A 14,104-nucleotide genomic window follows, 5' to 3' on the forward strand; every position below is an offset into this window, starting at 1 on the left:
TGCTGCTTTATTAACAATTTGCTTTGTGATAGTCTGTTTTTCGAGACCCTCTGTCAATAAAAGAGGACAGACCTTGGGAAAGTATCTGATTGGCAGAAACTCCAGTTAATTCACAGTGTGATTTAAAAATACCCTAAAGGGAAACTGATTATCTGGGGTCTTGTGAGCTTAGCCTTTCTTCACTTCAAAAGTCCAACAACTCCATCCCTTGAATAAATATCTATTTCCCTCTCTCTCCTTTAGTCCATTGCCACGTTTCCCTTTAAGTTGACTGTGAACTAGTGACTGAAAGAGACAGAAGAGAATCTCTGTGTGATTCTCTTACATCACACACTCCGCCCCCGCGGCGCAGGTATAAACACGGAAGTGGATGCACGCACTCGTTGCTTTTTCACTGAGGAGCCAAGCGTAACTCGGAGTCAGCGGTGGTCCAGCAGTAGTGGCAAGGGGACTACGTCCTCCGTTTCCTCCTTCAGGGAACGGTGGGTTGCTACGCAACCAGGACGTTCCCTTTCAGTCGAGAACGTCAGATGTAGTCCTCAACGAGGAAGTACGTAGGTGTCACAATTCCGTTCTGTCTTGTCTGCACCTGTTCTTGTTAGTCACTGATTAGTTAACCTTCATCCACCAGTTTCTAGTTAGTTCCCTTGTTTACCCTGTGTATATATTCTCCCCGTTCAGTTCAATCCGTTGTCGGTTATTGTTTTGTGTGTGCATGTCTTGTGGAAACGCTGTTACATTCTGTTAAACCCGCTTGTTTCATTAAAACTTATCTCCGTTGGAAATTACCTTCATCTGTCTGTTTCATCTGCCAAGCCGTAACAGAATAACCGACCCTCTATAATGAGCAAATTTAATGTGTTGGACTCACCCACGCTGCTGCAACTACTCCTCCTCCCAGAGAGCAGGCCGTATCTGGGGTACCTGGCCTGGATGCTCCGGAACGTCAGCCTCTCTTCTCCAGCCAGCCAGCCCGAGGCGCCCACCGAGGTTATGCCAGAGCTAGTGGCAGAGAACTTCAGAGCCCCGGAGTGGACGCAAGTGAGGAGGTCCATCGCAGAGCCAGGAGCGGACTATAACCTGATCGACCTGTGGACCGCAGATCCAATTCCCACCCAAGTCCCTACCCTCACATCATCATCATCTTCTTCTTCTTCACCGGTCCCATTTGGAAATCTTCTGGCCGTATCCTTGCCTGTCCTCACTCCGTCTCCATCGCTGGTCACGGCCAGCCCCCTGGATCCATCAGCACCACTGGTGTTATCAAGCTCCTCGGCTCTGCCACCGCCGCTCACTCCGTGCGGCTCATCCTCCGCGCCTCGCGCTTCCCTGCCTCCAGCTCGGCTAGAGGCCGAGTCCCCTGCTGCACCTCGGTCCTCCAGGCCAACACCTCCATCTCGACCTGTCAGCCCATCGCCTTCACCACGACCCACCACTCCTTCATCGCCTCCTCGGTCCATCTGCCTGGAAGCTCCGCTGGGCTCCATCGCCACTCCAGGTCGGCCTTCGGCGGTCGAAATCCAGCCACGGACTTCCGGGATTCCGGCTGCACACTCACCCTGAACCCCGTCGGCACCCCTGGACTCCTCCCTTCCTCTGACCTGCCCGATGGCTGACGCCCCGGAGGCTCCACACCCTCCGCTGAAACCACCGCCTTTTCCTGTTTTTTGAACTTTTTGTTATCAACACGGCACGAGGACGCGCCTTTGCAGGGGGGGGGGGGGGTGTAATGTGACAATTCTGTTCTGTCTTGTCTGCACCTGTTCTTGTTAGTCCCTGATAGGTTAACCTTCATCCACCTGTTTCTAGTTAGTTCCCTCGTTTACCCTGTATATTCTCCCCGTTCAGTTCAGTCCCTTGTCGGTTATTGTTTGTCTGTGCATGTCTTGTGGACACGCTGTTACATTCTGTTAAACCCACTTGTTTCATTAAAACATATCTCCGTTGAAAATTACCTTCTTCTGTCTGTTTCATCTGCCAAGCCGTGACAGTAGGAGGGCGGAGACAGGTTGCTTATTATCTTCTTTGCAACCAAGTAAACTAACTTTTGAGAAAATATTATTGGGGCAAATTTGTGTAAAAATTGCTATAAATCATTTCACACAATGACAATTGCGGTGGTTCAAACTTTCAAACTTATGATTATTTCTTTATAATAAAATCTGTTTAAATTTCAAAGTCTGGTTCTGTGTCAAGGGTTGAAAAATTAAACATATATACAATTGTTCACACGATTTCTTTAAAAAATACTTCTGTTCAGCAAGAATATATTTAAAATATATTAAAATATAAAACAGTTATTTTAAATTGTAATAATATTTTACAGTATTACTGTTTACTGTATTTTTATTAAATAAACGAAAAGCCACCCATATTAACATAGAAATGTATTTACATTTCTTCTTTTTTTATTACTATTTTATAATAAAATTATATATATACTTTTTTAATTAAGACTACAGTCAGCTGGTCATTATCACAACAATAATGAGTAATTCAAAATGGACATGAAATATTGCATTTAAAATATTAATATTAAAGAAAGAGGTTGTGGAAAGACACAAGAGATGTGAAAGTAGCACAGCCATGTAAGAAGTCGGACAGTTAAAGTTTAGTTGTTTAGTTGTTAATTAAATAAATAATTCAGAATTAAGTATTTCAGACTTGATAAACTTAGCTACAAAGAAACACTTACATTTGTGATTCATTTATGCTTTATTCTATTGTTATTTTTTTTTTTTTTAAATCCATTTTTATGAGTTACAGCTGTTGTGCGCTGTAGCATCATGTCAGGTAGTGACCCAGGGAGAATTGAAGGCACACTCAACCAGATGCCCTGTTCTCCTCAAGAGCCTGTTCATCCCAGGGGAGCCATGGCACTATTACTGAGTCTGTAAACATAGGATAGTACTCCCTCACACACTGATCGTTTGAGAAACAGTTTGTGTGTGTGATGTACAGGTGTCAGACTTTTGTGGTTTTTTGGTTTACTTGCAGAGACATGATTTCAACTGACCGAGCAATAAAATCAGTTATTACAAACACATGACACACTGAGTTCATATCATAGACATATTTTTATATAAAGCTAATTATAATTACTACTATGTTTGTAGATTAGGATATTGACAGCAGGGGCATGTTCCTATTAAATAATTATTAATTAAAATTCATTATTAAAAAAACGATTCAATTAACACTTACACAGTATTTAGCCTTAACACCAGCTTAAAGGGTTAGTTCACCCAGATATTTGAATTACCAGATGGTTTACTTACCCTCAAGCCATCCCAGGTGTAGGCTATATGACTTTCTTCTTTTAGACGAATTGAGAATTGACAATCTGAGTTTTATTAAAAAATATCCTGGCTCTTTCAAGATATCTCTTTGGGGATTTTGAAGCCCTAAAAAGCACATTCATACATATTTAAAACTTTATCACCTAAAATAACTATTTTCCGACAGACGGCCGTACGCATTGATTTATGAAAGAGTGACCTCTGACCTGACACATGAAGAGGATTGAGCAAAACAAAACAGGGGTCACAAATTAGAAGTCTAAAACGAGAATTTTTAAAGAGAGTTGTCAGAGGATTTCGATATAAGAGAAGATAAGCCTCAAACTACGTTAGCAGAAAATGTGTAAATAGGGTCGCACACTGAGAGAAATGCAGCACAGTTCCACGTCTTTAAAATTTTAACACATTGTTTTCTACGATCATATGCATACTGGCATTCCTGTCTGGTTTGCTCCGCTGGAGCTCTAGGAGACAATTAAGAGGCCACTTTTTCTAACCCTAACCAGTGATTGACTTACATAAAGCTGAAAGCAATACAATAATTCAGAATCAGATTTAATAATAAATAGGATATCTTTAAATCTAAGCTTGTGACATTGATAATCTGGTTTATTTCTGATTATTTTTGGCTGGTAGAAGTTTTGAATAGCCGATTCCTTAAAAATGTAGCAAATTGGCTGGTGAGTGAAAAAGTTAATTTCAAACTCTGATCCCACAGTACATCATACATTGTGTCAGGGGTTACTCTTTTGACGTAAGTCTGCATAGGCCGTCTGCCGGAAGCTAGTTATTTTAGTTCATAAAGTTTTAAATATGGATTTTTTTTCTTGCAAAAATCCATCATTTGCTTCAGATGACCTTTATTAACCCCCTGGAGCTCCCACTTTTTTGGACTTCAAAATCAGGACATCCATTCACTCCCATTATAAAGCTTGAAAGAGCCAGTATATTTTTCAATATAACTCAGACTGTGTTCATCTGAAAGAAGAATGCTATATACACCTGGCTTGAGGGTGAGTAAATCATGGGCTAAATTTCATTTATGGGTGAACTATCCCTTTTAACCGTTTGTTTCTTTGATTCCAAAGTTTGCTTTTATGTTCACTTTCGCAGTTATTTTCATTTGTATTATTTAATTAAATTGTATTTAAACGTTAAAATACGTTAAGGTTTTCATATGTATGGTAATTGTACATTTATTGATAATGCTGTTCTTTTGAACTTTGTATTTATAGATAGATAGATAGATAGATAGATAGATAGATAGATAGATAGATAGATAGATAGATAGATAGATAGACAGATAGATAGATAGATAGATAGATAGATAGATAACATCATGGTGACAATGCTTATATTATTAACTTTGAAATGTCAGTTATACACCAAATATCTTGATCGATTGCAGATAACTTTTACGGCACCCCGAAGCCCCCGGCAGAGCCCAGCCCACTGCTGCTGAATGTAGCTGAGCAACTGTTGCCAGGCGCCACACCCAGATCACAGGGCAAACGTAAACGCAACAAGTCCGTCAGCAACATGGAGAAGGCTGGCATCGAGCCACCTGAGGAGGAAGAGGAGGAGAGGCCCGTCATCAACGGCAACGGAGTGGCCATCACCCCAGGTGAGGAGCTCTTAATGAATTTAAGAAGAAGAGAGATCTTTCATGCCGTCTTGTCATGTACAGTGTAGTAAATTCAGTTACTGCTGTGACCTCAGATCAGGGTTACTAGCGTAGAGATGATTACCGTGGGACCACTAGGTGCATCATTTATCATAGCAACCGCCTCCACTCTAAATTACCTCATAGTAACCACTGTTGTCAGGGCAATAGCCTAGCAACTGTCGTGCCAGCATGTTATCACAGATTGCCTGTTTTTCACTCCATAGGAGCAGCTCTGTGGGGTGGAAACGTGCATCGAGTGTGGATGTACTGGGAAAAAAAACTTTTGTTTTGTTCTGGCTCTAATACACCTACATGAAATGGTGATTTAGAATCTAACACAGTTAAAGTATTGTTCACATCCAGTAATGTAAAAAACGGCAATGGAATTTGTATTTCTCTGAGCTCTTTAATAGCTCCTAATAGCTCAGTGAACTTGAATTCAACATAAATTCAAAATTGACTTTCATTTACTTTCTTAATACATGTTCCTGGCCTTTCTTAATACATGTTCCTGGCCTCCGCAGCCGTTATTTTGAAATCGAAAGCGAGGCTCCGGTGGGAAGAACCCCGGAAGTAAAGATACATGCCTCACGCATGTATGGTTGAGTTTTACCATTTACCTTTCATTTGTGTTTAGAAGATAAACTGAAGTCTTATCGGTTTGGAAAAACATGAAGACATAATGGTGAGCAAATAATGACAATGTTCCTTTTTGGGTGAACTAACCCTTCAGCCTCCTCCTTGTCCTAGTCAAGTAGCCTAACTTAATTTTCACCCAATTTATTTCTTGTTAAATATATTGTTTCACTCAGAAATACATCACATTAAGGACAAAAAATAGTTTGTGAAATGTGTTTAATAGGGCTGGGTACCGATTTCGGTAATTTTTAGGTACCGACCGAATTGCCTTGATACTACCGAGTATCGAAACATGTCTTGTTTTTCGGTATCAAGTTTCGGTACCTAAGTGGTTAATCTCGTCAACGTCGATGAAAACATTAAGCATAAAGCATGATTGGCTGTGGCGGAAAAACACTAGTTTGCGCGGCTGCCTAGTGTGTGTGTGTGTGTGTGTGTGTGTGTGTGTGTGTGTGTGTGTGTGTGTGTGTGTGTGTGTGATGTGTGTGTGTGATGTGTGTGTGTGTGTGTAAGCGTCCCAACCCAGATAGATAGAAAATATGTGGAAATTATCAAAAGTGTACCTACCTATGTCAGAAGGCAACACGGTAAATCATAAGGCACTTAAAGCGCACAGAATACACTTGAGAGTAGAAATTTTTTCCGTCTTCGACTGCAAGAACTGGAGCGCGTCATAAATGAACCGAAACTCAGCGTATAGGATACTTGCCTCACAGATATGAGGAATAGTCCTATATACGGTCAAAATATATCTATTTTTAAACAATACAATTTGAAATAAATAGTTTGATTACCTAATCCATATAGGCGCGCGCACGCGTTCACTACTGCAGGAATGACGAGTCAGCATCGAAATAATCATCTTTGCCGTATCGGTATTGGTATCGGTATCGGTATCAAAAATTTTGTTACGATACCCAGCCCTAGTGTTTAATGTTGACTTTAATGGAGTTCTGAATGATTCAGTAAAGTTTGTCTTCAAGGTTATTCTTAAAATCTTTGGGAAATCGAAACCAGTAAGACAATTTTTGACAACAAGTACGATTATATAATAGATGTATTATCAGTCATAATTAATATGAATAGCTCAGATAATTTGTCGTTAACATTTTATGTGAAACGTTTGAGTTCATATTGAAATTGACTTTTCATTGCATGTTTGGTATCTTCCGAGATCTGAGCATAAATTGAGACTTTGATGAAATCTCTGAAGAAATGCATGAGGTTACTATGAGATATGTTCTACTTATCTTAGATAGAAGTACTTTTTCAGGATTTACAGTGTATAAAACAAATATATGGTTATTATATGGCTGGAAAATATCCGAAATTCATTCACCAAGCGTGACAAAAGACTACTCCTTGATGCCTTGAAATGATTTCTAGATAGACAGCTCACAAGGTTGTGTGTGTGTTTGTGTGTGTTTGTTTGTGTGTGTGTGTGTGTGTGTGTGTGTGTGTGTGTGTGTGTGTGTGTGTGTGTGTGTGTGTGTGTGTGTGTGTGTGTGTGTGTGTGTGTGTGTGTGTGTGTGTGTGTGTGTGTGTGTGTGTGTGTGTGTGTGTGTGTGTGTGTGTGTGTGTGTGTGTGTGATTGAGTGAAGCTGTCCTCTCATTTCTCAGTTGATTAAAACATCAGTACTGGTGAATGTTATGGGATTCAGTGTCTTTTTCTTTCGTCTCTCCCTCTCTCTTCCCCTCGATCTGTCTTTTGCGCCTCTCCTTTGGGACCTCCAACCTCCATAACTCAAACTAGGACACGTTCAGTTCTCTTCTGCTTTCTTTCTCTCTCTCTCTCTCTCTCTCTCTCTCTCTCTCTCTCTCTCTCTCTCTCTCTCTCTCTCTCTCTCTGTCTCTCTCTTTTTATCACCACAGACTCCATTTTAATCACTCCACTCTTATTCTACCGCCTTAGTCCGACTAACTCCATCTCTGACTGTTCTTCTTTTTCTTATTGTCTTCTGTTTTTCTCTTTCTAACATGCTTCTCTTATGACCTGCTTTTCAATTCTCTCAGAAACTCTCAAACTCAAATCTAAGTTACATCTCTCTCTCTCTCTCTCTCTCTCTCTCTCTCTCTCTCTCTCTCTCTCTCTCTCTCTCTCTCTCTCTCTCTCTCTCTCTCTCTCTCTCTCTCTCTCTCTCTCTCTCTCTCTCTCTCTCTCTCTCTCTCTCTCTCTCTCTCTCTCTCTTATAAATATTTTCTCTGTCTGCCTCACTCACATTCACCGGTTTTCTCTGTAGTCTTGGACTCAGAGTTGCACCAGCCGCGCTGTTAAAAGTTGGAGAAAACATTTTTGACAGTTTTCTTTTTATAAGCGTAGCTCTTTGTGGTGATTATTCTGTTGAATTCAGGTTATTTTTAGTTGATAAAGGTGTTTGAATCAGATATGTAGGTCTGCAGTTGTTAAAATTGCATAGATTTAGTTTAAACAATATTGCAGTACATTCAAATTTTCTTGCTTTTTTTAGAGTCCAGTGAACATGAAGACAAAAGTACAGACGCCTCAGGAGAGATGCCCACCACATGCCCCTCTGAGACTTCCACAGATGCCCCTAAAGAAGAGACAGAACCACCAAAATCGCCTCCCAAACTGGATGAGAATGACGAGCTGGGTCCTCTGCCAGATAACTGGGAGATGGCTTACACTGAAAAAGGAGAAGTGTACTTCATTGAGTGAGTATCTCTATCCATCTGTATAATTTCAAATGATTTAGAATTAGCATATTTTAACCCTTATATGCATGAATGTTTCGCCAATCAGTATTGCATATTCTGGTCTTTAGCGACCCGAATCTACTGTATATCTAACGTGGATGGAACTCCACCTGTTGCGATAATATAAAACGCTTCTGATATTAGAGTAACAATTACCGGAGAATAAAATAAAACATATTTTGTTACCTTTTGTAGCTTGGAAGGGTTCAGTTTGAGCAGATGTTTTATACCATCATCACTGTCCTGGTCAGAGCTCATTTTCCAGTACATTCAGCAGCTGGCTTATATTCGCCATCTCAAACATATTCTCAAAACTATCATCTTCAAAATTAATATTTTGATCGCTGACACCTTCTTCACCAGGTCTACCATTAAGTGACACTAATATTTGATTGCGTTCAGTACTTGCTAGGCAGTAAATCGCTTAGCCATTTCAAGTTTTGCTGATGATACTTCCTATTATTTTGTTTTCTGCCTGCGGTAACTTTGAGTGAAACGTCACTTTACTATAGTGTATCAGACATTGACACCTTATAGAATAAAGGTGAATTGCACTTATTCAATCATCAAAGATTAAATTATTGTTGTGCAGAAAAAATATACTTAAACTGTTACACACCTAGGCTCGTTAGCGACCCTATACAATTATTACAAAAAATTATTGGGGAAACAGGCATTCTTTAATAAATTTATAATTAATTGATTGAGGAATACTAAGAAGGTTGATGTCTAACTTTAAAAAATGAATGAGTAGGAGGGTGGTGAAGGACACCAAAAGCACTAAAGACGCGAGTATGCAATTAAAGGGGCATTTGGCAACTATTTCAACTTAATAAAACCGTTTAGAAATCATTTGGATGGTTTAATAACCTGTTCCGGTGAGAATGGTGACTTTCCCCGCTCCCCCCAACATTCCTAGGCGGAAAACCAACCTTGCAACATAGGGACTAACGCCCCGGTAAGTTGGAAATAGGAAGTCTCGTGAGAAGCGAGGATGAGCGAGAAACACAAACTGCTTTACGGCAATTCTACATAAAGACACACGCCGCCCTCAATGTGTATGATGTATTACCCACCTCGGTAGACATGGCTCCACATGATAAAGTTGGTCGGCTCCGATAATAACAAATGCACATAAGCAGCGGTAGAAAGGGGGAGAAGGGTGCCGCAAGTTAGTTCCCTTTCAAGGGAAATGGCTGTGAGCACTTTGATGTGCTTCCACTACGGACGCTCCGATCCCGCCTGGCGTTCTTCTGCAAGGATGCCCAGGCTCGCGTTCCCCAAAGGCTCAGGTCCCGCTGCTGCCGAGGCACAGCGAAGGCTTCAGTCTTGGGGTTCGCAAATGGCAAAAAAAAAAATCTGTCAGCGGGGTTAGAGACGGGCTCTGCCTTATCTCTACCCTCACCTGACAGAGCCAGTGCTCTGTATCAGGGTTCGGAAGTTCAGTTTCTTCCGCCCAGATACAGGCAACAACACTTCAACTATCCAGAACTATCCTGGATGTTGTAAGTGTTGAAATACGTGAGTCTGAGGATTCGCCACCTCTGTCTCACGCGTATGAGGAGCTCGTTGAGGTTGTCACAAGAGCGGTCGAGAGACTAAATATCGATTGGCCGTCAGATAAGCAGGACGTTCGTTCAAAAAGCAAGCTCGACGAACGCTTCCAGCGCTCTCGCGCACAACCTCAACACCGGGGTCTCCCGTTTTTCCCCGATCTTCACACTGAGGTGTCGAGATCGTGGGAGAAACCTGTGTCATTCAGAGTTTACAGTGCACAAAACTTACACTACTCAAATAGTTCACAATATAAAAAAACTTGGTTATGGGGAGATGCCAAAGGTGGAAGAGACTCTTGCGAGCTATCTCTCCCCTGAAGCTGCATCTTCCCTTAAAGCCCCGGTATTACCCACCAAGCCAGTTAGAGTGACATCTGGTTTGGTGGGAAAGGCTTACTCTGCTGCTGGTCAGGCTGCAGTATGCCTCCATACTATGTCGTTGCTACAGGCTTACCAGGCAGAGATATTAGGAGACCTTGATGAGGGTGGGGGAATTGGCCTGAACGCAGTTTGCGAACTGTGTCAGGCGACAGATTTGTCTCTCAGGGCCGCCAAGCAGATGGCTAAATCTATTGGCCGTTCTATGGCAGCCCTGGTGGCCACTGAGAGACATCTCTGGTTGAATTTAAGCAACATAAAAGGAAAAGATTAACATTTTCTCATGGTGGTCCTCGCCCACATGAAAGAGCTGGGGTTACGGCTAAACGCCAAGAAGAGTGTACTTTCTCCACTTCAGAGGACCACTTATCTAGGGGTGGTTTGGGATTCTATGTCACTGCGGACGCGCCTGTCTCCTGCACGCATAGAGACCAGAACATAGGAGCAGACATCCTGTTGAGACAGGGGCCGAGGCCCGGGGAATGGAGGCTCCACCTAGAGGTGCTGGAGCTGATATGGAGGGAGTTCGGCCAGGCTAAAGTAGATCTGTTTGCGTCTCGAGAGACGTCTCACTGTCCACTCTGGTTCTCCCTCACGCATCCAGCTCCTCTCGGACTGGATGCGATGGTACAGACGTGGCCGAGGCTACGTTTGTATGCTTTTCCCCCGATTGCTCTGCTCCCGGGAGTTCTGGAGAGAGTTCGGGGACCATCTGCGCCTGCTTCTCATAGCCCCGCGGTGGCCGGATAGAGTGTGGTTCACAGATCTAGTGTCTCTTCTCAACGGGTCTCCTATGTAGCTTTCCGACAGGAGAGATCTGCTGTCCCAAGCAGAGGGCTCGATATTTCACCCTCGTCCAGAACTGTTGAACCTGTGGGCTTGGCCTCTGAGGGGGCCCAGCTCATAGGGTTAGGTCTCTCAACCGAGGTTGTAGGGACCATTCTTCAATCCAGAGCTCCCTCCACGAGGAAACTTTATGCCCTGAACTGGAAGGTTTTCACTTCATGGTGTAGTAACCGTCAGCTGGACCCAGTTAACTGCCTGGTTGGTACAGTGCTGGAGTTTCTGCAGGATTGGTTCACTGCAGATCTATCCCCGTCCACACTGAAGGTTTATGTGGTGGCCATAGGTACTTACCACATTCCTCTGGGTGGAATGTCTTTGGGTAAAGACCCTTTGGTATCTCGTTTCCTACATGGCACGTTGAGGCAGAGGCCTGCTGTGTGCACGAGGGTACCAACTTGGGACCTGGCGATTGTCCTCCAAGGTCTTTCCCAGGCTCCCTTCGAGCCCTTGGAGGAGGTTCCAGCTAGTTTTGTGTCATTAAAAACTCTGTTCCTCTTGGCTATTTCATCTCTAAAGAGAATAGGAGATCTTCAGGCTCTGTCGGTTGCCCCCTCGTGCTTGGAATTTGCACCTGGCATGGTTAAAGTGTTCCTTCATCCTAGGCCGGGTTATGTTCCCAAGGTCCCCACTAATGTGGCCCGATCTATAGTGCTGCAGGCCTTCTGTCCTCCTCCGTTCCAGGAGGCGGACCAGGAAAAGCACAATTTGCTATGCCCGGTTAGGGCATTGGATTCTTATGTCCACAGAGCTGCCCTGTGGCATAAATCCGAACAGTTATTTGTCTATTTTTGACCCCCTAAAAAGGGGTCCCCTGCATCTAAGCAAAGAAGGAGCAAGTGGGTGGTCGGGGCTATCTCACTTGCTTATGAGTCGACCGGACAACCCTCCCCTATGGCTGTTCGGTCTCACTCAACTAGGAGTATGGTGGCCTCTAAGGCCTTATTGTCAGGAGTTCCTCTTCAAGATGTTTGTGATGCGGCAGGCTGGTCCTCACCTCACACATTCGTTAGGTTCTATTCTCTGGACTTGGACTCTACACCAGGGTCCCGAGTGCCCTGATTTCACACTGGACAGGCACTTCTCGCTATGGTGGCGTTGGTATAGACGTTCCCTTAGCATCAATCAACGCAAAGCGAGTTCCCTTGAAAGGGAACGCCTCGGTTACGACTGTAACCTCGGTTCCCTGAAGAGGGAATGAGACGTTGTGTCACCTGCCATATCTCCTACGTGCCTGTAAGCGACTTGTTCAGACCGTATGAAGCTGTTGCAGCTGGTTTTGAACAGGCTTATATACTTCCTGGTTCATGACGTCACCCGCTTCTGACGTCCCGTCACGCCATTGGACTGATTTTACATGTGCTTCAATACATCATCACGCAAAGCGTTCCCTTAGCATCAATCGACGCAACGTCTAGTTCCCTCTTCAGTCGTAACCGAGGCCTTTTTTTACGACATTGTTGTGAAATATATGCCTCACAGCTGTAGGGGGAGCTCATTGAGAAAACATGCGACAACAAAAGTGAAAATCAGCAAAGAAATAGCTAGAGTTGCCGAGTGCCCCTTTAAGGGTTAAAGGTGCGTTCAGTATTTTCCCCACCAAAAAAAAGTTTTCACATGGAGCAGGAGCAGAATGTGGAAGAAAGGGGATTTATGTAAATTTTGAACGTGGCATGAATGTTGGTGCCAGACGGGCTGGGTATCTCAGAAACTGCTGATATACTGGTATTTTCATGCACAACCACTTCTAGGGTTTACAGAGAACGGTCCGAAAAAAGAGAAAATATCCAGTGAGCAGCAGTTCTTTAGGTGAAAATGCCTAAATGCCTTATTGATGCCAGAGGTCAGAGGAGAATGGCCAACTGGTTCGAGCTGGTAGAAAGACAACAGTAACTCAAATAAGCACTTGTTACAACCCAGGTCTGTAGAAGAGCATCTCTGACCACACAACATGTCGAACATAAGCATAAGACAAACCAGGTGCCACTCCTGTCAGTTAAGAACAGTAAACTGAGGATATAATTCGCACAGCCTCAACAATAGAAGTTTGGAAAAATGTTCATTCTCAATTTCTGCTTCGACATTCAGATGTTAGGGTGAGAATTTAGTGTAAACAACATGAAAACATGAATCCATCCTGTCTTGTCTCAAGGGTTAAGACTGCTGCTGGTGGTGTGATGCTGTGAGGGATATTTTCTTGGCACACTTTGTGCCTCTTAGTACCAACAGCCTACCTGAGTATTGTTGTTGGCCATGTCCATCCGGTTATGACCATTGTGTCTCTCTTCTGATGGCTATTTCCAGCAGGATAACTCACCATGTCTCAAAGCTTTGTGCATTCCTCCCTGAGAAACATTTTTGTTTACAGTAGCAGGAGAAACAGCTCTAGGAGATCAGTTGCAGAAAGGTAGACTCGCTTGTCTCAGTGATGGTACTCGACTGACGGCACTCTGCCAAGCGACTGGCCAGAGAAATTGCAGCCTGGGGCAAAAAGATGGTGCACCTTTGATGTGCTCGCTGCCTATGACACTCCACACTTCTGTCCTTGTGTGTCTTCCTTGCTGGTTTCTTTAACTGTTTCATCCCCCTCTTACAGAAAATAAAATTAATTTGATATAAAAGCGTATCAAAGGACAATTTATTGGCACAGTGCATTTCCACAGCTTATGTTCGGTTGCTTTGGGAGTTTGAATGTGACTGAATGCATGTACAGAGACATTTTGTCATGATTAATATGGTCCAGTATGAGTGTGTGTGTGCATGGTGAGATATAGACATATGGAGAAGTGTCTACAGTTTGAGACTTAAAAAAGCTCCGTCTGTGAGGGAGATCGAGAAAAACAAGGCGCCATTGGCTGCTTGACAACTCCATTAAATCCTCAATAGTCACACTGTGTGGGCCAGTTCAAACTGTGTGTGTGTGAGAGTGTTTATGTTGTGTTGTGTCGTGTTACATGAAGCAGTGACAGACTGTCCTCGCGTCATTCGGAGTCAGTCATATTTAGCTT

At 43.1% G+C, this 14,104-nt stretch overlaps 1 protein-coding gene across 12 annotated transcripts in view; it reads left to right on the top strand.

Annotated features, from left to right (window-relative positions):
• magi2a (membrane associated guanylate kinase, WW and PDZ domain containing 2a) overlaps positions 1-14,104 on the top strand; it is a 287,056-nt gene that overhangs the window by 162,916 nt on the left and 110,036 nt on the right. For all 12 annotated transcript variants that reach the window (XM_077234024.1, XM_077234025.1, XM_077234027.1 and 9 more), the window contains exons 4-5: positions 4,708-4,923; positions 8,073-8,277. In XM_077234024.1, the coding sequence (XP_077090139.1) occupies positions 4,708-4,923; positions 8,073-8,277 (421 nt within the window). The remainder of the gene's footprint in view (positions 1-4,707; positions 4,924-8,072; positions 8,278-14,104) is intronic.

Source organism: Siphateles boraxobius, unplaced genomic scaffold, assembly GCF_051911475.1.
Source record: "Siphateles boraxobius isolate OS27281-9 unplaced genomic scaffold, OSU_SipBor_1 19, whole genome shotgun sequence".
In the NCBI taxonomy this organism is placed as follows: Eukaryota; Metazoa; Chordata; class Actinopteri; order Cypriniformes; family Leuciscidae; genus Siphateles; species Siphateles boraxobius.